Here is a 24592-nt window from a genome sequence, read left to right as displayed (position 1 = left end):
TTTTTTTTTTTTTTTTTTTTTTTGGTTTTTCGAGACAGGGTTTCTCTGTGGCTTTGGAGCCTGTCCTGGAACTTGCTCTGTAGACCAGGCTGGTCTCGAACTCACAGAGATCCACCTGCCTCAGCTTCCCGAGTGCTGGGATTAAAGGCGTGCGCCACCATCGCCCGGCCGTGAAAGGACTTCTTTAACTTGCCCTGCTCACTCCTGCAGAGTCATGATGGCCCTTCCTCTTCAGTTCCCACATCGCTGCTTACATGTTTACTTGCTACATTTTGAAAAGTTGCCAGTTGCAACCACATATTTCCAGGCATGTCTCTGCTTCTTTCCAAGGAACGTAACACTTCAAAACTTAGTGTTCATAAAATAAACAGAGCTCCTAGCATTGCAGAGAGAATGTTTTGGAGTCCTTAACCCAACTGGAGCCTCCAACTTCCTGTGTTCATTTTCCTTGTTTGTGCCATGGTCCTGCTCACCCTGGGCTCATCTTAGAGCAGACTTGTGGGGAAGTGCACTTTCCTGAATTAGCCTATGTCTGTTAAGTGGTGGCTGAAGAAGGTGGAGCTTGGGGAGTTTATAAAAGTCATCCCCGAGTTTCACTTTTGAGTTCAGTCCAGGGTCACCGCTGTCCTCATTTCGGAGAAAAGCTGAGACGGAGGAAAGTGATCAACTTTCAAATCTCCCAGGTAAATATATCCTCTAATTCCTGCATGCCTCATCCCAAGCCCTCCTCCTTGGCTTATCCTCTAGCTAATGGAGGCTAGCAAGATTATGACACTAGTCCTCAATGGTGATGGCAGGACCAGTCTCAGGAGGGCTTCCTAGAATGTTATTCAAAAGGAGCACTCATTCCATGTTGCTGATTTAGTTCAAACACGGGCTGACTTTGGGCCAGTTTCTGGTGATGGAGAAATGAAGACATGTCTCTCATTTCTAGGAAGAGACAGGCCTGAATGCATTGACCTAGAGTTTAAATTCTGTGGCTCCTTGGAGGGAGTGTCACAGTCTGCCACTTGCTAAGTAAATGCTGCGTGTGTGAGCAGGCGAGTAAGAGAATGATTATGCTGGTTGGGCCTGGACATTTTACACCAACACCAGTTCCCCCTCCCTCCCCTTCTCCCACCCTCCTACCTTCTCACCCCCTCCCATCCACTCCTTAGAGGGTGTAAGGCCTCCCTTGGGGAGTCAACAAAGTCTGACACACCAACTTGAGGCAGGGCCAGGCCCCTCCCCCCTGCATCAAGGCTGAGCAAGGCATCCCTCTATAGGGAATGGGCTCCTAAAAGCCAGTTCATGCACCCAGAATAAGTCCTGGTCCCACTACCAGGGACCCCACAAACAGATCAAGCCACACAGCTGTCACCCACATTCAGAGGGCCTAGTTTGGTCCCATTCAGGTTTCCCAGCTGTCAGTCTAGAGTCCGTGAGCCCCCCACTAGCTCAGGTTTGCTGTCTCTGTGGTTTTCCCCATCATGATCTTGACCTCCCTTGCTCAGATGATCCTCTTCCCTCTCTTCAGCTGAACTTCAGGAGCTCAGCCCAGTGCTTGGCTTTGGATCACTGCATCTGCTTCTAACAGTTACTGAACATAGGTTCTATGATGACAGTTAGGATAGTTAACTGACCTGATTACAGGGGCAGGCCAGTTCAGGCACCCTCTCTTGCTACAGCTAGGAGTCCTAGATGAGGTCATCTTTGTAGATTTGAGGACCCTAAGAGAAACAACATGCATAGAAGACACCAAGAAGAGGAAATAGTTAAGATCTGGGTAAGCTGGGAGTGGGTGGGTAGAAGGGAGGGGATATGGATGGGAACATGAGGGATTGAGATGGCCAAGTTGGGGGAGGGATGGAGAGGGAGAACAATGAAAGAGATATCTCAATAGAGGCAGCCATTTTTGGGTTAGGGAGAAACCTGGTGCTCCTGACATTCTTTTTTCTAATTTTTAAAACAATTTATTTTATATACCAATCCCAGTTTACTCTTCCTTCTGCCCTATGCTCCCCCCACATTCGCCCCACCCCACCTCCCTTCCACTCCTCAGAGAGGGTGAGACCTCCCATGGAGAGTCAACAAAGTCTGTCACGTCACTTTAGGCAAGACCAAGACCCTCCTCCCCCCACCCTGTATCTGGGCTGAGCAAGGTATCCCTCCATAGGGAATGGGCTCCAAAGAGCCAGTCCATGCACTAGGGATAGATACTGGTTCCACTGCTAGTGGTCCTACAAACTGCCCAAGCCACCCACATTGAGAGGACCTAGTTGTTTTTTTGTTTGTTTGTTTGTTTGTTTTGTTTTTTGAGACAGGATTTCTCTGTAGCTTTGGATCCTGTCCTGGAACTAGCTCTTGTAGACCAGGCTGGCCTCAAATTCACAGAGATCCACCTGCCTCTGCCTTCCAAATGCTGAGATTAAATGTGTGCACCACTGCTGCCCGGCCCCTAGTTCTGTCTTATGCAGGTTCCCCAGGTGTCAGTCTGGAGTTAGTGAGCTCCCACTAGCTCAGGTCAGCTGTTTCTGTGGGTATCCCCATTATGGTCTTGGCCCCTTTGCTTATATTATTACTCCTCCTTTATGACTGGACTCAGGAGTTCGACCCAGTGTTTAGGTGTGGATCTCCGCATCTGCTTCCATCAGTTGCTGGATGAGGGTTCTAAGATGTCAATTAAGGGAGTCATCAATCTGACTAATGGCAGTTAAAGCACCCTCTCCACTGTTGTTCAGATTCTTAGCTAGAGTCACCCTTGTGGATTCCTGGGGATTTCCCTAGTGCCTGTTTTCCCTCTTTCCTTGCTCTCTACTCCTGTCGTTCTCTGTAATGTTTTCGTGTGTTTGAGAGAGAACCGAGGATAATTGAGTTTCGGTTCAGATTATGCTAGAGATGGAAACCTGCACTCTAAACTAGATCTTTTTGTTCTCTTTTGTCCCATGTAGAACTTCTGGCATATTGATCCTCATTTCACAGATAAGGAAAATGGGGCCTCAAGTTTGGGAGGCCTGATGCAGCCATCTTATGGAGAGCTGGGGTCCTGACTCCAAGCACAGGCTTCTCCATTCTGCTTCACTGTCCTGTCCAAAACCCAGTCATGAGTCAAGGTTTTTGTTGCACACTGAATTTTTACAAAGTATCTCCTAGGTCTTGTGCTGTTTGGTGCAACAGCAGCCATATGAGGGTAGGCACCTTCTCCTGCAATACAGCTGAAGTGTAAAGTCACCAATGACTGGTCCAAGCTCACACCATCAGTACATCCCTTTTCTGAAGAACAGATTCAATTTCTAAAGCACAGACGCCTTTGCACACTCTCTGACTCATATTTTTCTTCCTCGGGGTGACACTTAACTGCTTGTCCTGAAAGCCAGCCTGCTTGGTTTTTGGTCCCTGCTTACTTTACAGTTTGTCACCTCTCCCAGACCCCTGACCTCCCAGTCACAGCAGCACATTTATGTGTCCTGTGTTTTGTTTGTGCCAATCCTACTGTGATGCTGGGTATGGCTGTGAGATCCCCGAGGGCAGAGCCTGAATCTGCGTTACCAGCATCGTTCATGGGGGGTGTTGGGAAGAAGAGGATCTGCGTGAATGAACATCTGAACTTGGAGTCAGCTTTCCCATGCTCTCTTGTTACACATGCTTCTGGAAAACAACTGCTTCCTGGTGGATTGCTAAAGGATCCTCACTGTCACAAGTTCTCAATTCTGTTTGCAACTCCCTCCTTGGTCCCCTTTGGAAGGAAAGAAGTTGCAGGTCTGGGTTATTGCCTCTTGGAGCCTATAGAGTAAATGTTCTTGAATCTAGCTATCCCTTTTTCCTTACAGGTAGTCAATATCCATTGCAGAAATATGAACAACACAAGGCCTGCTGGTTTGCAACCTGGAGAAAGTGCCTCAAGATCCCCACAAGATGGCATGCCAAAGCCCTCAGATTGCTTAGAAATGGTAAGCCTAACAGTGGGTTCCAATTCTGCTCTTATTTAAGACTATCACAGATAGGGTGACTAGAGGTATGGGTGGCTGGGCTCACACACTTGTGGCCTTTGCCCTTTGCTGAACTGCTAATCTCCGATCTCTTTTCTTTGAGACTCCAATAACTGCAAGGGGTAGATTGGTTCGGGGGGTGGGGCTTAGAGATGAAAAATGACTCATTTAAGACATGAGAGTTTGAAGCTGGGTGGTGGTGGTGCACACCTCTAATCCTAGCACTTGGGAGGCAGAGACAGGCGCATCTCTGAGTTTGAGGCCAGCCTGATCTACCGAGAGAGTTCCAGGAGAGACTTCAAAGCTACAGAGAAACCCTGTCTTGAAAAACAGAAAACAAAACAAAACAAAAAAAAGAGTGTGGATTAACTTTAACCTTTTGCCTGCTTGCCACATAGATGTTGTACCCACCCTATGAGGTCAGACATATCCAGAATGGGCCTTCCACATCTTCTTTAAAAAGAAAGTAAAATAAAGGATTTTCTTGTAAAAGTGATTACACTTTCACTACCAATTACACTTTTACAGACTTATCCACTACAAAAATGGAAGAAGAAGAAAGAAAAAAGAACCTGATAGAATTGAAACTTTCAGAAATTAGCCTTATAACTCTTTTCATGATTCATGTATCCTTTGGCTGCATTCCATCCTTTCTTACCATCTGATATTACCATTTCTTAGCCCCCTTTCTAAATGTTATACTATATTCACATTTACACACACACACACACACACACACACACACACACACACACACACACACGACAGGCCAGGAGCTGAGTCCTTGAGTCCCCTTCTCTCCAGCAGTCTCTCTTTGGCAGTTCCCTCAACTGTCACTGCAGTCAGGCAACAGAGGTGACAAAATGCTGAACTGGTTTGGTTTCCTTAGAACGAACTCTCTCTCCCCCCCTTCTCTCTTTCCCTCCGTCTCTCTCCCTCCCCCTCTCTCCTTCCCTCTCTCTTCCCCCATCTTTCCTTTATGTTTCTTTTCTTCTCTCCTCTTGATTGTGTCTTGTTTTCTCTTGCTGTATAAGGGTTAGGTCCACTGTGTGCTAATTGAGTGCTTTGCCCAGCCTTTCCCTTCTTGACTAAGATTCTGAAGAAGTCTTCATCTACCACACCCTGGAGCAGAAAATGCTTATGTAAACCATTTCATAACTCTTGGTCTCCATTTCTTCATCAGAAAGCAGAGGAAAGTAACTTGAATTATTTGAATGTTCTCCTCAAATTTAAAAAAAAAAAAAGCCTCATGGAGACAGAGAAACTCATAGAAGCAATGCCCATGAACATGGTCTTGGACCATTCCTGGTGTATGGTTCCTGTAGTTTCCAGTCTTGTTCTGACATATGCTTACTAGGTGTGTTATCCAACTGTGGTGGCATTACTGTCACTAAATTTCACACATGCACACACCCCTTTTCCTTTGTGCAACCTGTGCCTCAGGCCCTGCTGTCAACATTTCTCTATGTCCTGCCCATAGCTGGGCCCTAGAAATGAGCAACGACTACTGTCCCAGGGCTTGTTCTCGGGTCATCTTCATGTCCCTTCTCACCTCCTTCCCTTTCCTCCTGAGGCCTCTGCACAGGTCGCCCATCTGCCATGTTGGTTTTATTGTATGCACCTGCAGTTTAACAAATTCCCTATGGCTTTGTGGGGCTTCACAGGAATAACAAATGCTCTGTAGCCAGGGACCCCACTCAATACCCCCAGCCTAACTTCAGACTCCCTTTCCATAGCTGGGGGGCGATAATCACATGTCATCAGTGTCTGGCTACATCTTTGAGTCCCTTGTCAGGCCTTTGCAGAAGTCTCTTTTTGTTGCCTGAGGGTGTAGAGTCGGGCCCTCTCGGGTGCTTGTGTCCCATGGGCTGAAGAAGGACCCTCACCTCACTGCACATACTTCCTGGCATTGATTTCTGTCCTCACAGTGCCCTTGCTGTCTTCGCGCTATTACTGTGTCCACCTGAACAGGTGATGGATGTGATGGAGCCAAACTTGACGGGTATAGCAGGCTCGTTAGAACAGCCAGCATGGAGACCATCTTGGGCTTCACACACTCTCCAGTACATTTTTCTCCTTACTCTGCTGAATGAGGTCTCCCCCTTCAGCCCCAGTGCGGGCAGAAAGGAGAGGTTCTGGTGGCATCTGGGTAGTGTGCTCCCTGCTGGAGTCTACTAGAGAAGCCCTTCTGTCTTTGTGTGTGTACTCATCATGTTTGGTTTTTTCTTTTCAGGGGAAGTGCTAGGTTCTTACCAAGCCTCCCATTGAGGACATCTTTGTAGTCAAATCAACCTGGTTTCACAATCCACCTTTCCCCTTCAGAGCTCCTTGGGCTGGGCAGATGGCTCACTCTCTCTGAGCCTCGGCTTCCTCATTTATAACACAGAAACAGCCACTCCTGGTCTCTGGAAGCATCTGTTCCCGTGTAAACATAACAGGGTGTCTAGGACTCCTGTTAGCATGATTTGCCTCCTTGGGGAGCTACCCCTGACTCCTCATAAAGAGAGGCTGGCATTGAGTCCTCTTCACCTCCTTTCTCACCCCTGCTCTCTTTAGAGCAGTGGTCCTCGGCTTCCTAACGCTGCGACCTTGTGACACAGTTCCTCATGTCTATTGTGGTTACTACTTCATAACTATAATTTTGATATTGTTGTGGACATAATACAAACATCTGTGTTTTCTAACGGTCTCAGGCAACCCCTTTGAGAAAGTTGTCGACTCCCAAAGGGGTCACGACCCGCAGGTTAAGAACCACTGCCTTAGGGGGACTTTGTTCTCCAGGTGCCTAAGCAGCTTCTCAGATTTGTGTCCAGTTGGGGGAATGGGTCTTCAGAATAGAATTCCTGTGCTACAGGAGATGGGGCCTTGTGTGTGTGGGGGATCTAATACAGGTGGAGCTACCGAACTGTGTCTCTCCAACAAATACTCTAGGCTTCTGTGGTGGATGGACAAGAGGGTCATCCAAGGGAAGTTTCTTTACAGAGCCGAGATCTGTTATCTCCCTATTTCTTGAGCGTCTATTGGAGTGAGAACCTGGGATATCACATCCGTTACCTCTCATCCTCTCAGCTTCCACACCAGGCCCACGACCCCTAACCCATCTCCGTGGAGATGCTCTGGAGAAAATCTTTTATTCCCTTCCCCTAGGACAGCAGATGGCTGAGTCTCTTCTGTCATTTAGGTCACCACTTGTAAAGCCTTCTTCACTCCTATCTTAAGATGTGACTTCTCCCTCGTCACACATTTCTGATCCTGTATCTCCGTTTTCAGTAGCCGTTCAGTACCAGAATTACATTGTATGTTGACTCTGTCTTCCACAAGGGAATCAATCTGCAGAGCTCAGCGGGAGCCGGACTTGGTTAGCTGCGTGGTGGGCAGTTTGGAATGGTGCTAGGTGTTTATCAGGGCTTGGTTGATGTGCTGAGAAGAATAACCAACTGAAGGGAAGGCTACCTCCTGCTCTGTGGCCTTTGCATATCCCTGCGGTGGGCTTCTTCAGGCTCTGGAGTCTGTGAGAGGGTTGGGGGAGGCAGGCTCTAGCGGCAAAGTTTGTTCATCCGTCTGCTCACTCATTGATAGCTTACAAAGAGACAGTTACAGCAGCAGGAGAGAGGTTTACCAAACCTTCTGTTTCAAAAGCTAGGTGGTCAGGGGAGAGGATGTAGGAGCTGAGAGGAAGCCCAGGATGTGGAACACAAAAGAGGGAGGTGGCTTCTCTTCCTAGGAACCTTCCGAGTATGCAGAAGCTTGGGGTAGGCTTTGAACAGCAAGACAGCCAAGGCACACACGGAGGGAAACCAGAAGACCAGTGAGGCTCAGGGAGAATAGAGCAGGATGCTAGCCAGTCCCTGGAAACGGAGGGCCTAAGAAGGCAGGGGGTGAGCCGAGCAGGACAGTCCCCTATCCCAGCTGAAGTTGGGTCCCTCCCCAATGTTGGCTTGCTTCTTCCTAGGTACAGGAATGCTTGAACCAATTCAAAGTGACAAGGACACAGTTGCAGCAGATCCAAGCCAATCTTCTGTGCTCCATGGAACAGGCCCTGAAGAGACAGGACAGTCCCGCCAATTCTGTCCGGATGTCACCCACATACATAGGGTCCATGCCAAATGGCACTGGTGGGTAGCACAGACTAGGATGGGTGGCCAGGCATGGAGAATGTGTTCTACTCTGGGGGAAGGGGTAGTTCCTTTTCTCTGTCCATCATCGCTAAGGCCCCTTTTTACTGAACTTCTCAGATTTTGGAAGCCTTCCTGGGAGGCAGGCAGCTTTGGTGTGGCCAACTGCATGTCTTTCTATGACCTGTTTGCCCTCTAGAGCAGGGAGACTTCCTGGTATTGGAGCTGGGGACTAAAGGAGCCTCACTGCGTGTGTTGTGGGTGACACTGACAGACACCAAAGAACAGTGTGTGAAACCCAAGAGCCAGGAGTTCGTGATCCCTCAAGAGGTGATGCTAGGTACTGGCAAGCAGGTGAGCAGTCTCAATGCATCCTCGGGGCTTGAGACGCGGTGGGGTGGCCAGGGCTCAGGTGCTCAGAGTTAAGGGGTCACCTTGTTCCCGCAGCTCTTCGACTTTGCTGCCCACTGCATGTCTGAATTCCTGGATGCACACACCTTGAAGAATCAGAATCTGAAGCTTGGGTTCAATTTCCCTTTTCCTTGTCACCAGACGGGCTTGGACAGGGTGAGGTGGGGGCACGTCGGGGCCAGTGAGTGGAAAGAGAATGCAGCTCTTGTGACAGCCACAAGAAAAAAAAAATAACCCCGTTTTCTGCCTCCAGAGCACCCTCATTTCCTGGACAAAAGGCTTTAGGTGCAGTGGTGTGGAAGGCCAGGATGTGGTCCAGCTGCTAAGACAGGCCATTCAGAGGCAGAAGGTGAGTGAAGGAGAGCTGCCCTTGCTGCTCTGGGCTTGGCATCTGTAGGTGATGCCTGTGTTTCTGGAAGGTCTGGCTTTCCTTTCCTATGCATGGCCTTTATCTAGTTTGACCTTGGGGTTCATGTTGCTCCCATAGCAATCAATGAGACAGAGGCTAAGAAAGACTCAAATAAAATGATCGTGCCCTGGGGGAGGGGTCTGAGAGAAAAACAGGACATGGGAAAAAAATCCTATGACCTAGCCTTCAAGATCCTCACCTTCTAGAAGGGAAAGTATTCTAATAAAAGATTGCCTGTGTTCAGAAGACTCTAGTAGCAGCAGAGGGTGTAGGCAAGGAGCAGCTAATCTTATCCCTGAGCCGAGGCTTGGGACGCAGAGCAAATGTAAGAAAAACATGTAATGTCCAAATCCCAGTGCTCTAGAAGGGCAGGTTCTTTCAGACTAACCCCGAGGTTCTGATCAGAAGTCAGGTTAGAAGGTAGTTTGGGGTGTGGGTGAGACAAGCGTGGGTCAGTCTTCACGGAGGCACTCGGCTGTGGGACCATCTTCCTGGTCCTATGGGTAGGAACCTCTGTGATCCCGAGAGCCTGAGTTGGGGTATGGGATGGAAGGAGAACCTAGATCACGGGACCTGGGGCCTAAGTGTGGGGCATGGAGACATTTCATGGCCTTTGGGTATCTCCTTCCAAGCCTCGGCCCTCTGGCCACCCAGCTGGCTCTGACTTTCTGTTCTCTCCATTGTCCAGGCCCACTGTATTGATGTGGTGGCCATGGTGAATGACACAGTGGGCATCATGATGGACTGTAAATGTGACTCCAAGTTTTGTGATGTTGGGCTTATTGTAGGTGAGCCGTGGGTCATTCATGATGAAGGGTGGTGGCTGCTTGGTGGGCAAGGCTCTGATGGGGTCTTCCCTGCCAGACACTGGCACCAATGCATGTTACATGGAGGAGGCACGGCACGTGAAAGCTCTGGATAATGACCATGGCCGCACCTGCATCAGCATCGAGTGGGGCTCCTTCTGTGATGAGGCCACCCTCGGGCCAGTCCTGACCACCTTCGACCATGCCCTGGACTGTGAATCCCTAGATCCTGGTGCTCAGAGGTGATGGCCTGATGGTTTCCCTGGCTCTGCTCCAGGCCCTGTCATATTCCTGTTCTAACCTACCTTTTACTCTTGGGCCCTGACCTCTTCCTGTCCTTCTGAGGGTCTGCTAATTGCCCGTGGTGGGGGGAAAGGGGGGCGGTCACAGATCAAATTCAAGGAAGAAAAGCCTCAGAGTGCTAAAACCCAATTTTAAAATCCTTGATCCTAATAGTCAGCCCTGGTGGGTTGGGAACAGCTGAGTGAGATGTCTCCTGCCTTTCTAGGAAACCCTAGAGGTAACCCAAGGGTTAGAAAGGGTAAACCTGCTCGTCCTCTGGGAGGCCATTTGCTTCTGGAGCCTTAAAAACAGTAATTCCTCTTGGAGGACTCGAGTGGGCTGAGGGCATACAAAAGGCATTGAGTTCCCTATTCTACCGTAGGTTCGAGAAGATGATTGGGGGTTTGTACTTGGGTGAACTGGTGAGGCTGGTGCTGGTCCACTTCGCCCAGCATGGGATCCTCTTTGGCGGCTGCACCTCTCCTGCCTTACTGAGTCAAGGCAGCATCCTCTTGGAACATGTGATCAAAATGGAGGAGTAAGTAAGGGGGCAGGCAGCTAGACAAGGGACACGGGGAGCCTGCTTGGGAGAGGGTAAGGCACTCTCTGCCCAGGGTAGCTGTGGGGCTTTGGTGAGATGGGCAGCTCCCAGGTGACCTAAGCTGCAAACTAACACCTCATGTGTCTTCCCCTTCTCCCTGCAGCCCCGCCACTGGGAAAGCCGAGATCCTCGCAGTCCTGCAGGACTTGGGTCTGAGCCCTCAGGTCTCAGATGTTGAACACGTGCAGCATGTGTGTGCGGCGGTGTGCACACGGGCTGCCCAGCTCTGTGCGGCTGCCCTGGCTGCAGTCCTATCCCATCTCCAGCGCAGCCGGGAGCAGCAGACACTGCATGTGGCCGTGGCTACTGGAGGGCGAATGCTTGAAAAACACCCCAGGTACTATGAGAATAGGATCCTATGTGAGCAGGTAGCATGTGTGTACATGTGTGTGCGTGTGTATGTGTATGATATGTACCCAGAGGGTGTTCTGATATCATGTGTACAAGCTGGTGAATGTCAATGGCAGAGCGAGAGTTAAGCTAGGCTGTGGGAGGCCAGGAGGCATGTAAGGAAAGAAAAATGTTTTTGTGTGTGCCTGGGAAAGGGGCACCGAGGGCAGTAGATGTATGGTTGGTGCCAAGGAATAGGTTTAGGACTGAATTTGTTTAAAATGACAAGATGTAGGGCTCCAGCAGGCCATAGGCTCAGATGCCACGTTGAGTGTACCTGGTGTATTTATGTAGGTTCCACCAGACTCTAAAGGAGATGGTAATGCTCTTGGTCCCAGAATGTGATGTCTCTTTCATCCCCTCTGTGGATGATGGTGGCCAGGGTGTGGCAATGGTGACAGCTGTGGCTGCCCGCCTGGCTGCCCACAAGCGCATCCTGGAGGATACCCTGGCACCATTTCAGCTGAGCTTCGAGCAGCTGAAAATGGTGCAGGCACAGATGCGGACAGCTATGATCAAGGGGCTTCAAGGAGAGGCCTCCTCCCTCCGCATGCTGCCCACTTATGTACGAGCCACACCCGATGGCAGTGGTAAGCACCTGGTCTGAGAATGGACCTGGGATGGGGGTTACTGGGAGTCATACCATGTGCTAGGGCTGGAGCCACCTTTTCTTTCCTAGTACTGATGTTTTCTGTCCCACAGAGCGAGGTGATTTCCTGGCCTTGGACCTAGGGGGCACCAACTTCCGGGTCCTGTTGGTACGTGTGGTTGAAGGCAGTGTGCAGATCACCAACCAGGTCTACTCTATCCCTGAGCATACAGCCCAGGGCTCTGGAGAGCAGGTACTCACAGTTTGGGTCCTGATGTTAGAGGTGGAGAAGGTGGGAGAGAGCCCGCCCCTTGACACGGCCTATCCTGCAGCTCTTTGATCATATTGTGGACTGCATTGTGGATTTCCAGCAGAGTCAGGGCCTGAGTGGACACAGCCTACCCCTGGGGTTCACCTTTTCCTTTCCGTGCAAACAGCTTGGTCTGGACCAGGTAAGGGAGTTAAATCCAAGAGGTGATTCCCAAGGGCCTCCAGGCTCTATATCCTTAAAGAGTGGGCAGGAGGTCAAGGAAAACTGAGTAAGGGAAGCAGCAGCTTGCTGAGCTGGGACCGTATGCAATCACGGCTTTCTCCAAAAATGATGTGCCCATGGTTAGGGTAGCAGGCATTTCAGAATAGCATTGGCTAGGTTGGTGCTGACCAGAAGATAGATTGCCTAGTTTGGCCTTATCTCTGGTGTCAACCAGGCCCTCTGGTGTTCAGCCAGGCCTCTGGTGTTCTGCTTTGCCTCTGGTGTCAACCTTGGCTCTGGTGTCAACAATACCTCTGGTATTCATCCTTGCCTCTGCTGTCTGTCTTCAGGAAGCAGCATTTGTTCCTTTCCCCAGAAGAGGCTCGAGGTCACATGTTTCTTTGCTTGCTTGCTTCTCAGCTTGGCACAGTGCTGAGGGCCTGATCTAGGCAGCAGGAGACATTCACATCAAGACACATCATATCCTTCAACCTTGTATAGTAGACTTCCCAATGCATGCCTCCAGAGTCTGGCACTGGAACAGCTAGTCTTGGGCCAGTTGTCCGAGCTCCCAGGAAACTCAGCAACTCCAGCATTTGTCTGGAAGCTTTTCATGCTGAGGAGCCTGCTGCCCGTGAAGGCCTCTGCTGGATCCTCAGTTGTCTTTCGGCCACCACGATCTTTATCTCCCCTCCAGACTGCATGTGTTGTTTTCACCCTGTGCTCCTATTCTGACTTCTGTGAAGCACAGCTGTTTTCTCTGCTGTCTTCTGCACCACGGTCTGGATGGTGCAACTGCCTCGTCTCTCCTCTAGGCCAAGCATGCTCACTTCCTTTAACTGTTCTCCACAAGATACATGTGTCTCAGCGTGCAAATCTGGGCAAGCAAAAAATGCTGCCTAATTGATTTTTTTTTGTAACTGAATATAGCTTGTGTGTGGAGCCCATGTTCTCGCTGGGGATATAGTTCAGTAGTTGGACACTTGGATGTGGGAAGTCCTGTGCAGCACCACTTTCCTTGGACACCCTCTTACCCTTTCCCTCAGAAATACATTCCAGGTACAGTTCCGCCCCTCCTTACTATGTCCCATTGCTCACAAGATGTGTTTACCTCACCCCCCTACCCTGCCCAGGTAGCTGCCTTCTGGAATAGCTGATGGAATTTCACATGGAAATGACCATGCCTAACCCTGAGAAGTCCTTCCTTCAAAGTGACTCCTGGAATTTTTCTTTGAAAGGGTGGGATTTGCTGACATTTGAGCCTCCAAAGCTTCTCCGTCCTCCTCTTTCCTGCATGCAGCAATCATTCTGCTAGCCCTGTTCATTCCTAGCCCAATTCCAAAGGGCCATTCCTTCTGGGCAAGCATCTTAGAAGGGCCAGACCTCAGAGCACCTGAGCATTCTGGAATTAATAATGGAAGGCAGAGGTCAGGTTGTTATTAATAGGCTTCTTCACACTGAAAGTTTCCTAGGGAGTTAAGAGGGGAAAGAAAGCAAGGCCTTCGGACCACAGGATCAAGTGAGCAAGGAATCCTGCGTGCGAAGGATGGAGACTGTGTACTTCTGATGGGATATCTGGTTGATGAGGCAGAGTAACATTTGTGTCTGCTTGATCCCATCTCAGGCAATTCTCCTGAACTGGACTAAGGGGTTCAGTGCATCAGGCTGCGAGGGCCAAGACGTGGTAAATCTATTACGGGAAGCCATTAGGCGCAAACAGGTAGGAGTCTACCTCCGGGGGGGCTTTTGGGGCTGTGACAAACCTGGAGGGGAGCAAAGGGGTCCTCTACAATAGAGACCTCTGAGTCCAGTGCTGGTTGCCATGACAACTATGTTGCCCAGCAACTAGCAGCATCCTTTTGTATGCAGGGAGTGGAGCTGGATGTGGTTGCCATTGTCAATGACACTGTGGGGACCATGATGTCCTGTGGCTATGATGATCCCCGTTGTGAGATAGGCCTCATTGTCGGTAAGGAGGGTCTTGCTCTTTGTGCTCCAATGCCTGATAATTCATGGCCTTCTGTTGATTCCATAGAACAGAGTTCTTTTGGGCTACTGAACTGGCTAGGAGTCTGGAACTAGGGCATTTCATCCAAGTTAGCTACCGATTTAGTCACTGAATCTTCCTGAACCTCAGTTTGCCCATTTGTTACATGAATCTGTACTAGGCTGGCTTTGCTGCTCCTACCTTGGGTCTACAAGAGTCTTAAGAGTCCCTGTTTCCTCATCCTAAGCTATAGATAATGACAAGAGGTTGAGAGAGTGGGATGAGAAGGGGCCAGGCATGTACAGTGATGGCTCATGGTGCATACTCAGTGCTTGACGCTGGGGAGGGGTGGCAGGCTGGTGACTTGTGAGGGGTCTTCAGATAGGAGATATTGGTAAGCTCTTAACCTGGGGCTATCTGGCATCTGAACAAAGGGGCCAGATGACATATAAAGGACTCTATCTTCTCAGAATGGCGCATCCAGAGGGGACTAAGCCAAGAACGGCTTGTGGCACTTAGAGCTGATTCTGACTCCATACCCAAGGACTGACAGGCTAGGGTCAGAAAGGGAGCAGTCCTGGAACAAGGGGAAGATGGGGCTCTAAGGGAGGAGTGGGAGGCAGGGAAGGAAGGCTCTCAAGCCCCCTGAGCATGATATGCTTATACTCTTAGTATACGGTGACCTCTCATGGTAGGTAGGTGCCCTGGAGATGTACAAACTATTAGATAAATCCTGGGTGGGGCTTGCCCAGCGCTGGAAGCCTGCAGAGCTTCTCACCTTCCTGATGCTGAGACCCTTTACTTATTTTCATTGCTACTTCACAATGTAATTTTGCTGCTTATTAATCATAATGTAAACATCTGTGTTTTCTGATGGTTTTAGGTGACTTCTGTGAAAGGATTGTTTGATCCCCCAAAGGGGTTGTGACCCACAGGTTGAGAACCACTGGTGTAGAGGGACAGAGGGAGTTGCCTTTCTCTGTTTCTCAAATAGTGTTTCCTCTGTTTGGCTTTTCTGAGTCTCGTAGGAAGAAAAAAAGCTGACCCTCTGTCCCAGTGCTCCACAATGCTCTCCTCTTTGTTCTCTTGGGACCTGGAAGTACCATCAGAGAAAGCCATTCACTGCCTAACTTCTGGCCAGGCTGTGTCAGTGTTCTGCATCCCCAGCTCCCGGCCCACTCCATTTAGTTAAAGACACACTAGGCAGTCAGGAGACTTTAGCCTCTACACACAGCTCCCGGGGAGTGACATGTTGATGGCGGCACAGGGAGATGCACTAATGTTGGTGCTGTTAGGGGGAGCCGAGGAAGTTCTGAGGCTTTGGTACTGACAAGGTCTCCATCAGAAATGTCAGAGAAGGAGACCAGGACCCGAGGCTAGCTTTGAACGTGGGAAGGTAGAGAGGTAAGGAGCCCACATTTTGATGTTTGGTGTGGGTTTAGGCAGGGGTGTGGGTTTAGTAAGGCTCTCAAGCCCTCTGAGCACAACCCATAAGGGCTTTGTCTGTGTCAGTAAGCAGTCCCTACCCCTTGACCCTGGCCTGTCTACAGGAACGGGCACCAATGCCTGCTATATGGAGGAGCTCCAGAATGTGGCAAGTGTGGAAGGGAACTCGGGCCGCATGTGCATCAACATGGAGTGGGGTGCCTTTGGGGACGATGGTACACTGGGCATGTTCCTCACCCGCTTTGATGATTGTGTGGACCAGGCATCCATCAATCCAGGCAAACAGAGGTATGGCTGAGGCCCACGCAGGCAGGGGAGGTGAGCACCGCTGATGAGGCCGGCTACTTCACGTGGGTATGTATGTGCTTCCATACAGGTTTGAGAAGATGATCAGCGGCATGTATCTGGGGGAGATTGTCCGCCATATCCTCCTGCATTTAACTAGTCTTGGTGCTCTCTTCCGGGGCCAGATGACTCAAAGCCTTCAGACCAGGGACATCTTCAAGACTAAGTTTCTCTCGGAGATTGAAAGGTGCTTGCACTGAAAGGCAGTCTGTCATTGGGGGATGCTAGATGTGGCTGGTAGTTGGGGGAACCACTCGAGGGTTAGGTGGGAGAAACCCTGAGAGGCGGAGCTAATGCAAGGATCTTACTATTCTCCGTTCTGTTCCTTCCTGGCTTCAGTGACGGCCTGGCCCTGCGTCAGGTCCGAGCCATCCTGGAAGACCTGGGGTTGCCTCTGACCTCTGACGATGCCCTGATGGTCCTAGAGGTGTGCCAGGCTGTGTCTCGGAGGGCTGCCCAACTCTGTGGGGCGGGTATGGCTGCGGTAGTGGAAAAGATGCGAGAGAACCGGGGCCTGCAGGAGCTGACAGTGTCCGTGGGCGTAGATGGGACACTCTACAAATTACACCCTCAGTGAGTCCGGGTGGGTGGGCCAGGCAGGGAGGCATGGCCAAGTGGGCTGGGCTAGCCTGGGCTGACCTCAGCCCCTTGTCTTCACAGCTTCTCCAACCTGGTGTCAGCTACAGTTCAGAAGCTAGCCCCTCACTGCAAGGTCACCTTTTTGCAATCAGAGGACGGGTCTGGTAAAGGTGCAGCTTTGGTCACTGCTGTTGCCTGTCGCCTTGCCCAGAGAGCCAGTGTCTGAGGGAATATCCGAGAATGATGGGATCTCACCAGACTGAGACCTCAGCCTAGCCTGATCCCCTGGCAGACCCAACCACCTGTGACCCCCCCAAAGCAAGCCTTGTGTGACCCCTTATAAACATCTGTCCACATCCAATGCCTGAGAGAAGTAACACTCTGGTTAGCAATATATATATATAATTTATTTACATTCACGTCCACTAAAATCCCTACGTGCCCCGGCAGCCGGGCAAGGCTGTGTACATAAGGCCAAGTGTAAGTGCACGAATGCACGTAAGACAGAGTCAGGACACAAGCTTCACACAACAGGCCCCACACAGGGGCACTGGCCAGCCCCAGGAATGGGCACGCCACGGCACACACACTTGCCATTGTACAGCCCGGGACTCCCATTGCATATTCACACGCCCTGCTGGGCAGGGCACCTCGAGGCTGGGGACAGGGAAAGGATCAGGGAGGAGCCATCGGGTGTCCCTGGGAGGGTGGGAGAAGGGCAGTATGTGAGAGGCAGATGTGTACCGACATCAGATGTGAGAGACGTGAGCAGCCTCCAGGTGCACAGCATGAGATGTGTGTAGTGGGGGAGGGTCCTGCATGACCTGGAGAGGGGTGCGTGTGAGATGAGCACACGAGGCATGTGTGAACACATGCCTATGTGGTGATCGTGTGCCTGAATCCAAGGGCCAGCCCCTGTCCAGCTAGGGCCCTTAGTCCCCCAGGCTTGAAGCCAGGCCCCTCAAATATACCCCTACCCAGCAGGCACAGAAATGTTTGCATAAGGCCCACCTCAGGCAGGAGCTCTGGGGGCCACGTCCCAAGCCCAGCATGTGTGCGCATGCTGTGTGTATGCGGGGCCCCTGGCAAGGGACATGAGGAGAGGTAGCATCACACGCTTATACACACACACACACAGAGATGGGCTGGGCTCAGCCCAGGCTCCAGGCACTGTCCACTCTGGGTCCTGGGACCAGGGCAGAGTGAGAGCAGGTGGCTATACCAACCTGGCCAAGCAGGCCATGGAGGGATGGAATTTGGGCAGGGTCTGAAGGACCAGCATTAAGGGACAACTTCAGCCAGGAGGGGGCCTGTCCAAGCAGCTCTCCCCGAGTGTGGGGGTAGGGCCCTTGTCTGGCTTTTGCCTGTCCCTGGCAGGTGCCAAAGCTGGTGAGAGTGTAGGCATTACCGGCCTGGCTAGTCTCAGCATTCGGCCTCTGACACTGTGAAGAGGCCAGCATCTGGCTGGCCCAGTCCAGCCACAGCTGCTGCCAGCTGGCCGAGGTTGCCATTGGGGAAGTGCCGTGCCTCCCATAGGTTGAGAATCATGGCCGTGGGACTGGGCTTGGAGGCAAAGAAGCTAAGATGGCTGCAAAGAGACAGTCTTGTCAGTAGTCTGGCCTCCCTCCAGTCTAACCAAAGGTAAGCACCCCTCCAACACACCCACCACCTTGGCTACCAGTGGCTATGGCACAGCCCCTGTAAGCCTCCCATCTACCCCAGCTGCCCTACCAGTCCCGCTCTGCCTGTTTCCACCCACCTGTCCAGGTGAAGTTTCTGGGCTAGAGTCCGCCAGTCGGCACCCCGGCTGCAGGGTGGGTCCAGGCTGGTAATGATCTTTTGCCGAATGAGGAAGGGGATCTTGAAGGCACTGGGGCCCACCAGGGCAGGGACCCCCCCTTCACTCTCCAGAGCCAGCAGTTCAGCAAACCTCGTGTCCTGGGTTATGTGAGATGTATAATAGGTGCCCATTAGAACTCTGTCCACTGCTGCCACCGCTGAGGGAGTTCCCAGACCACCCCGGATCTTGGGGACAGCAGGGGCACTGGGCATCCTCCCTTATGACCCAGGGCCCTACTCTTTGGGTCTCAGAGATGTAGTCACCTGGCCAAAGTCACAGTCGGTGTTAGAGGTAGTCTCTTGTTGTGTGCCCCCCCACACCACTCCCCCCACGCCCAGCACTACTGCTCTGCTGGCCACCCCACACCTATCCCTCTTTTCTCACCACACGGCTGCATGCAGTTCCTGTTGCCAAAAATGCCCTTTCCCACCCCATCGCCTGTCAGACTCCTGCTCCCTTACCCTGTGTGACCCCCATTTGCACTTGCACCTCTGTCTCCAGCAACTTGGAAGAAGTTAGAAGAGTCAGAGGGCTGGCGGCAGGACGGCAGCTAGGCCCAGAGATGGAGCATTTCAGGACGGGGGTAGTGGGAGCACATCACCTTTCTGCCCACCTTGGTGATGTTAAAGTTGATGCTGAAGCTCTGCCCATCGCCTTCCACCTGCCACACCCACACCTTGCAGGCCAGGTCACTGGTGCTGGGGTTGATGCGCTCCAGGGTGAAGGTGCAGTGCAGATACTGCTGGGTGCCATTCCAGATGTGGTAGAAAGGGATCTCCTGTGGAAAGGGACAAAGAGGCGGCATCAAGTGTGCCTGGCACCAGACCGTGGCGCTCTGGCCATGACATGGGCCTCACCTGGTAGCTGACTAGGAGCTTGCTCTTCCACAGGGAGCTGGGCACATCGTGGATGGACAGGCGTAGGTTGTGGTAACTGTCTTTGAAGTGCAGGACACGAGGCTCCTGGATCAGCTGTCCACCCAGCTGCTTCTCCAACTGCACCACCTCCTGTGGGGCCCAGAGGGTCAGCCAGGCCCGAGAGTGGGAGTGACCCTCCCTGCTGCCCCCAAGACAAGGCAGTCTATGCACAGGGCTGGGTGGTCAGCCCACGGGAGGGCGTGCGGGAGTACCTTGAGTGCATCATGGGTGTCGTGCAGGCAGTACACACGGATGTTGTACTCGAGGGACGTGCAGGCCACGGGAGCAAACAGGAGGAGCTTGAGGCGCTTGGTGGCAGCCACACTGAGGGCCTCTCCCACCAGGGCAAAGCGGCCTAGCTGCTCAGTGAAGACATAGCAGGCACCGGCCTCCAGCTGGCAGTAGTAGAGGTTGGAGGGCGACTCCTCACCAAGGTGCAGGACGTCCTGTGGGCAGGGCCTAATGTGTCAGCTCCTAACCAGCTGGCCAGAGCTAGGGGAGACTAAGGACCACAGAGTGGCTAAAGTGGCCGAAGGAATGGGAGGCCAGGCTCACTCTGAGGCCAGTGTCTGGGTTGGGTGGCCTCAGATACGATTGGTTCCCTGCTTACCTCCCAGCTGCCCTCGCAGGACTGCTTTTTGAGGTGCAGGCTCCAGCTGTCAGGGCTGGGCTCTCCGCAGTGGTCCATGGCAAGGATGACTGGCCGCGTGAGCAGGACTCCTGGAGGCCCACAGCTAACGATGGGACTCAGCAGGGTCTGACAGCCAGCTAGGGGCAACCTCAAGTGGGGAAATATGGGTGGGGAGGGAAAGGCGTCAGTGGCCAGTCCTAGAGACGGTGGGGTTAGGGGATGAGCTTTGGGTAGGGCGAGTGGAACCCTAGGGACAGGAGCTGCGAAGCAGGGGGAGCTTAAGAGGGCTCATCCCTGTCCTCCCTCAGGCCTGCTCAGAACAGGCAGAGCAGTGCTGGGCTCAGTGTGTGTGTGTGTGTGTGTGTGTGTGTGTGTGTGTGTGTGTGTGTGTGTGTGTTGTGTGATATATGTGTACATGTGTGTATATATGTGTATGTGTGTGTGTGTGGTGTGTAATATATGTGTACATGTGTGTATATATGTGTGTGCATGTGTGTTCAAGTGATTCAGGACAGCTGGTGGGTGCCCTCTCAGCCCCTCACCACAGAAAGGTCAGAACAGGTACAGCAGGGCTGGGCTCAGTGTGGTATGTGTGTGTGTTCAAGTGATTCAGGACAGCTGGCCGGTGCCCTCCCAGGCCCCCCCACCACAACAAGGCCCAGGCCCACACCTCACATCTTCTGGCTTGTGCAGTGTGAGGTAGATCTCGTAGATCTTTCCTCGGGGGATGGCGTCTGGGGGAATGAGGAGGCTGATTCCTGTAACGGCAAAGGGTCAGGGCTTATGCCACTGATAACCAATGCCCCGTGAACTAGCTGGACGCAGGACTTTCCCTGTAGCCAGCCTTGTCTGGGGACAGAGGTGCTTTGAGGACGACCACACTGTCCCACCACCCACACAAGCACGACTCGGAATATGAGGTGAGGCAGCTAGGACAAGGCGGAACAGGACAGGAGACACCACGTGCACTGTTCCCACCTCCCCCAGTACCAAATGACATTATTTGGGACCAGGGCCTTTTCTGCTTTAAACCTTCCTTGTCTTCCAGGCCTGTCACTGAAGGGCTTTACTGTTGTCCCAGCAGTACCCTGGACTGCCTGGGCTACATTCAATAGTTCCCGAACAGTGCTCATTTGGTCCTGCTCGGGCTTCTCTATTAGTCCTGTCCCCTCTAAGAACTAGCCACTTTCTGTCACTGTCTCCATCCTTGCCGGTGGTGCCGGGCCTCTAACAGCCCAAGGGCCAGGATCTGTGGCCTAGAGGTCCTCCCATTCCACCGACATGTCCCGCCCCAGAAGTCTCAGCAGCAGTATCTGAGTGTGTGTGGAGAGCGGGGGTGGGGGGTGGGGGTGCAGCCAGCAAGGACAGAGCTGAGCAATTACAGAGAACCAAGGGAGGCCCTGCTCCAGGGACAGGAAGCTCCACGTGAGGAGCCCTACAGCAGGGGTGTGCGGGGCTGGACTGCTAGGCCAGGCTATATAAGGACATTATGGTCTGCAAATCAACAGTGACGGCTCCATAGGATCTGTAGGTTTGTGTAAGGGCGCTCCATGGCGTTCATCTATTTGTGTCCCATTGGTAAGTGATGCGTGAAGAGGGAGTCTCCTGACTCCTTCAGTAGCCTGTGCTGTTTCTAGGCCCCGGTGTGGTTACTTTGGTGATAATCACACACATCCTGGCATGAATGCTGGCTGGAGGGAGGTGCACATACTTGTACGCTCATTTGAAACTGGATACTCACGCTGGGCACTCAGAATGTCGAGAGGAAGAAAGGGTGCCAGCGCTCAGTCCAGCAAGGAGACGGCCAAGTAAATACGAGCAAGGCACGTGGGGAGAACGGGCAGCCTCGCACACTACCGGGGGCCACCAAGCACCCACCGTCTGTTCGCCTCCTTGTTGGAGCTGACAGGTACTGTCTCACCTCACTACCCCGTGAGGGTCCTGAGGGGTGTGTGTGGCACAGACAGCCAAGGCAGGTGAGGCAGCAGGAAAGGGGCAGCATGGTGTGTTCAGGTGTCAAGGCTCTGCAGTGGCTGTCACCTGCAGAGTGCGTATGGGGGAGGGGGAACACCCTGCAGCTAGCCAGTCCTGTGGGAGCCCCAGGTAACCCCCGGGAGGAGTTGAGTACGGGAAGAACACAATCACCACGGGATTCAGTGAATGGGAGTTAGAGCTAAGGGTATGATAGTCTGGGTGTGGTGAAGTATCAGGGCAAGAGGGAAAGCAGGAAGCAGCACCAGCTGTTGGGAAGGATTAACACACAACCTCGCGTGACTACAGCTGACCAAGGTGACCCCCCAACCAGTCTCTAGCTTAGGCACAGCCTGAGGGGCAGCTGTGGGAGAGGGTGTGAGAGGATTCTGTTTTAGGCACGGAGACTGAGGTGCCGTGAGACATCCAGATAGAGCTACCCAAGAGGAGTTCTAAGGCCTGGGAGGAGTGGGTGAGAACCCTTGGAGAGAAACAGGACAGAGGGGGACTCTGAGGAACGCCTACGCTGGAACAGCCGGAGATGGGCAAGGAGATGGGGGTACACGGGGTCATCTAAAGAGAGGGAACAGAATATTAGAGCGGGGTGGTCAGCCTTATTAGTAGTCGCTGTGATTTCTCCAAAGATGGCCCAAGAGGTCTCGGGGACCCTGTCTGAGGCACTTTTGTGGAGTGGTGGATCCAGAATGCAGTGGGGGGGGGAGGGTTCTTAAGGGGCGCTCTGCTGTTTTGTCATGTGTGAGCCTCCGGGGTCTGGTGTTTGTCCCACTTCTGAGCCTGGGGCCCATGCAGACCCTTACCCTCAGCTTCACTGTAGCTCCGCGTGTTCCTTCCTAAACACCCTCCTTTCCTGCTGGCCAGCCCCAGCCCCAGCCCCTCCACAGAGGTTGGTGCACTCAGGAGGAACATCTGGGCTGTTCTGCCCTTCTCTGGGAAGATGAGATTAGTCTTATGCCCTCACGCTCTGTGGGAGCTCTGGGGTCCTACCTGTATTAGGGATCATCAGCCGGCCCCCGAGGAAGTTGAAGGTCCCGTAGGCCATGTTGCTGGTGCCACGAGGCAGGGAACGAAAGTAGTTTTGGGTGGAGAGGCGGGAGACAAAGTCCTCCGCCTCAGAGGTGGGTGAGCTGTGGTGCAGAGTGTGGCGGCCACCACCCAGGGGACTGAGCAGGTGACCATTGGAGAGCTGGAACTTGGGGCTGGGCCCATCCTGCCGGGGACACAGACTGCCCTGGTAGGTAGTGGTGGTGGTGCTGAGGTCTGGCTGGATGGTGAGCAGATGGGGGCTGTCTATGAGATAAGATGGAGTTAGCTGGTGGCTCAGCAGGATTCCTCCTCAGCAGCCCCTGCTTGGGGGCTCAGGCAGGAGAGCAGGGGGAGGGGCCCCCTCACCTGCTTTGTTGGGCTTGATGCTGACAGGCTGGAAGCCTGAGGTGAGGATGGACGAGTCGGCCACGTCCGAGTCCAGTCCTTCCTTCTTGCGGCAATAAATGAGGACGAGGACAAGCAGCAGCAAGATGAGGCACACAGCCACGGCCACAAGGCCGATGTAGAGGGCCACGTCCTCGGGGCCGGAAGCAGCTGCAAGAGAAAGCATGGTCTTGGGAATGGCAGAGCTGCAGGAGGAGCGATGAAGGAGAGGCCCACAGCCTATACCCCGGGAGAATAAGGTCTCAGCACTCCCTGGGCAACGGGCATGAGGCAGGGAGCATGGTATTGATATGTGTGCATTCTAGTTCCATACTAGCCATCACCTTGCTTGGGACTGAACAGGTTGCATCCCTCACAGGCATTAGATGTGGCCTGAGGTTGCCAGGAGAGAGGAGGAGGAAAAGAGCTACCTCCCTGGGGTGATTGTCTTTGCTTGGCTGCTAAGAAGGATGGCAGGGTGGCAGGGGCAAGGTATACTCCTGGGATACCCAGACTATGGTGCTACAGTTCACATATGTCTGCCTAAGGGTTCATATTACAGGCTGGTCCCCAGTGTGGCAATGTCAGAGGCAGTGGAACCTTTTCAGTGGTGGGGCCTAGTGGGAGGGTATTACATCATTGTGAGTGCTGCTCTCAGTCCACTGGTGTGTATGTGTGTGTGTGTCCATCTCTCTGTATGTCTGTCTGTCTCTTTCTCTCTCTCTGACATGCGATCTCTCTTGTATGCATTACTGACATGGTACCATCTGCCACTAAGTAATGTGGCTTGGGGTGGCTACATTTGCCAGAGCTAACATTATGCTATTTGGAATCTGAGCCTCTAAAACTAATAAACCTCTTTTGCTATTTCATTATAGTAATGGACAAACATGTGGATGATCAGCTTCTCGTGTGTTTCCAGGTCAGTGTGAGCCCTTGGGTATACCACCAGCCCTGGAACTGGGGTGGGGTAGGGGGACCAACTACTTGGAAGAAGCTCTATTGATTTTTGAGAGTTTGGCATAATGGAAGAAATGTCCATCAGAAAGGAATTGACACAGATAATTAGGTTTTTAATTGAAAGACTAGGGGAGGGTGCAGTCTAGAGAAAAAAAATCCAACAGAGATCTTTAATTGTTAGTTATGGCCTTGTAATTAACAGGCCTCAGGAGCCCAGCATCCCCACAGGATTTACATGCATGCTTGGGGGATGGGAGAATTCCAAGGCTGTGGGAGAGCAGATGGGTGGACATGAGTCAAGGTTCACTTCTGTGCACGGCTCAGGAGGAGGGTGATGAAAGCATGTGAGCATGTGGATGGGCTAGGGGCAAAGGGGACCCCTGGATCCCAGGCTCTGGAGAGGCACAGTCTGTGGCAAGGCCACCACCTCTAGGGCTGGACAGGG

General features: G+C 52.4%; 2 protein-coding genes across 4 annotated transcripts in view; one reads left to right on the top strand and one right to left on the bottom strand.

The window, feature by feature from the left end:
• The first annotated feature begins 7980 nt into the window (after window positions 1–7980).
• On the top strand, window positions 7981–16746 carry Hk3 (hexokinase 3). 2 transcript variants are annotated; one of them, XM_026782864.1, is made up of 18 exons: window positions 7981–8083; window positions 8283–8437; window positions 8531–8650; window positions 8748–8843; window positions 9592–9691; window positions 9768–9951; window positions 10374–10529; window positions 10696–10929; window position 11015; window positions 11413–11572; window positions 11685–11824; window positions 11904–12023; window positions 13668–13763; window positions 13913–14012; window positions 15581–15764; window positions 15853–16008; window positions 16161–16394; window positions 16482–16746. In XM_026782864.1, exons 1-18 carry the CDS (start codon window positions 7996–7998, stop codon window positions 16624–16626), a joined length of 2469 nt encoding a protein of 822 aa, XP_026638665.1. In that variant the 5' UTR covers window positions 7981–7995; the 3' UTR covers window positions 16627–16746. The 2 variants fall into 2 exon arrangements, with proteins under 2 accessions (XP_026638665.1, XP_026638663.1); XM_026782862.1 differs by lacking the exon at window position 11015 and having other exon boundaries at window positions 11277–11572.
• A 48-nt stretch (window positions 16747–16794) lies between these two features.
• Window positions 16795–24592, bottom strand: part of Unc5a (unc-5 netrin receptor A) — a 56263-nt gene continuing 48465 nt past the window's right edge. For both annotated transcript variants that reach the window (XM_005355224.2, XM_005355225.2), the window contains 9 exons: window positions 23170–23358; window positions 22765–23067; window positions 20459–20546; window positions 19768–19936; window positions 19370–19603; window positions 19098–19247; window positions 18854–19018; window positions 18160–18338; window positions 16795–17988 (listed from right to left, as the gene is read on the bottom strand). In XM_005355224.2, coding sequence (XP_005355281.1) covers window positions 17823–17988; window positions 18160–18338; window positions 18854–19018; window positions 19098–19247; window positions 19370–19603; window positions 19768–19936; window positions 20459–20546; window positions 22765–23067; window positions 23170–23358 — 1643 coding nt within the window. In that variant the 3' untranslated portion in view covers window positions 16795–17822. The remainder of the gene's footprint in view (window positions 17989–18159; window positions 18339–18853; window positions 19019–19097; window positions 19248–19369; window positions 19604–19767; window positions 19937–20458; window positions 20547–22764; window positions 23068–23169; window positions 23359–24592) is intronic.

The sequence above is a fragment of the Microtus ochrogaster genome, chromosome 16, assembly GCF_000317375.1.
Source record: "Microtus ochrogaster isolate Prairie Vole_2 chromosome 16, MicOch1.0, whole genome shotgun sequence".
NCBI classification, from domain to species: Eukaryota; Metazoa; Chordata; class Mammalia; order Rodentia; family Cricetidae; genus Microtus; species Microtus ochrogaster.
The sequence above is the reverse complement of the archived record's forward strand: the minus strand, read 5'-3'. Positions and strand labels throughout refer to the sequence as shown.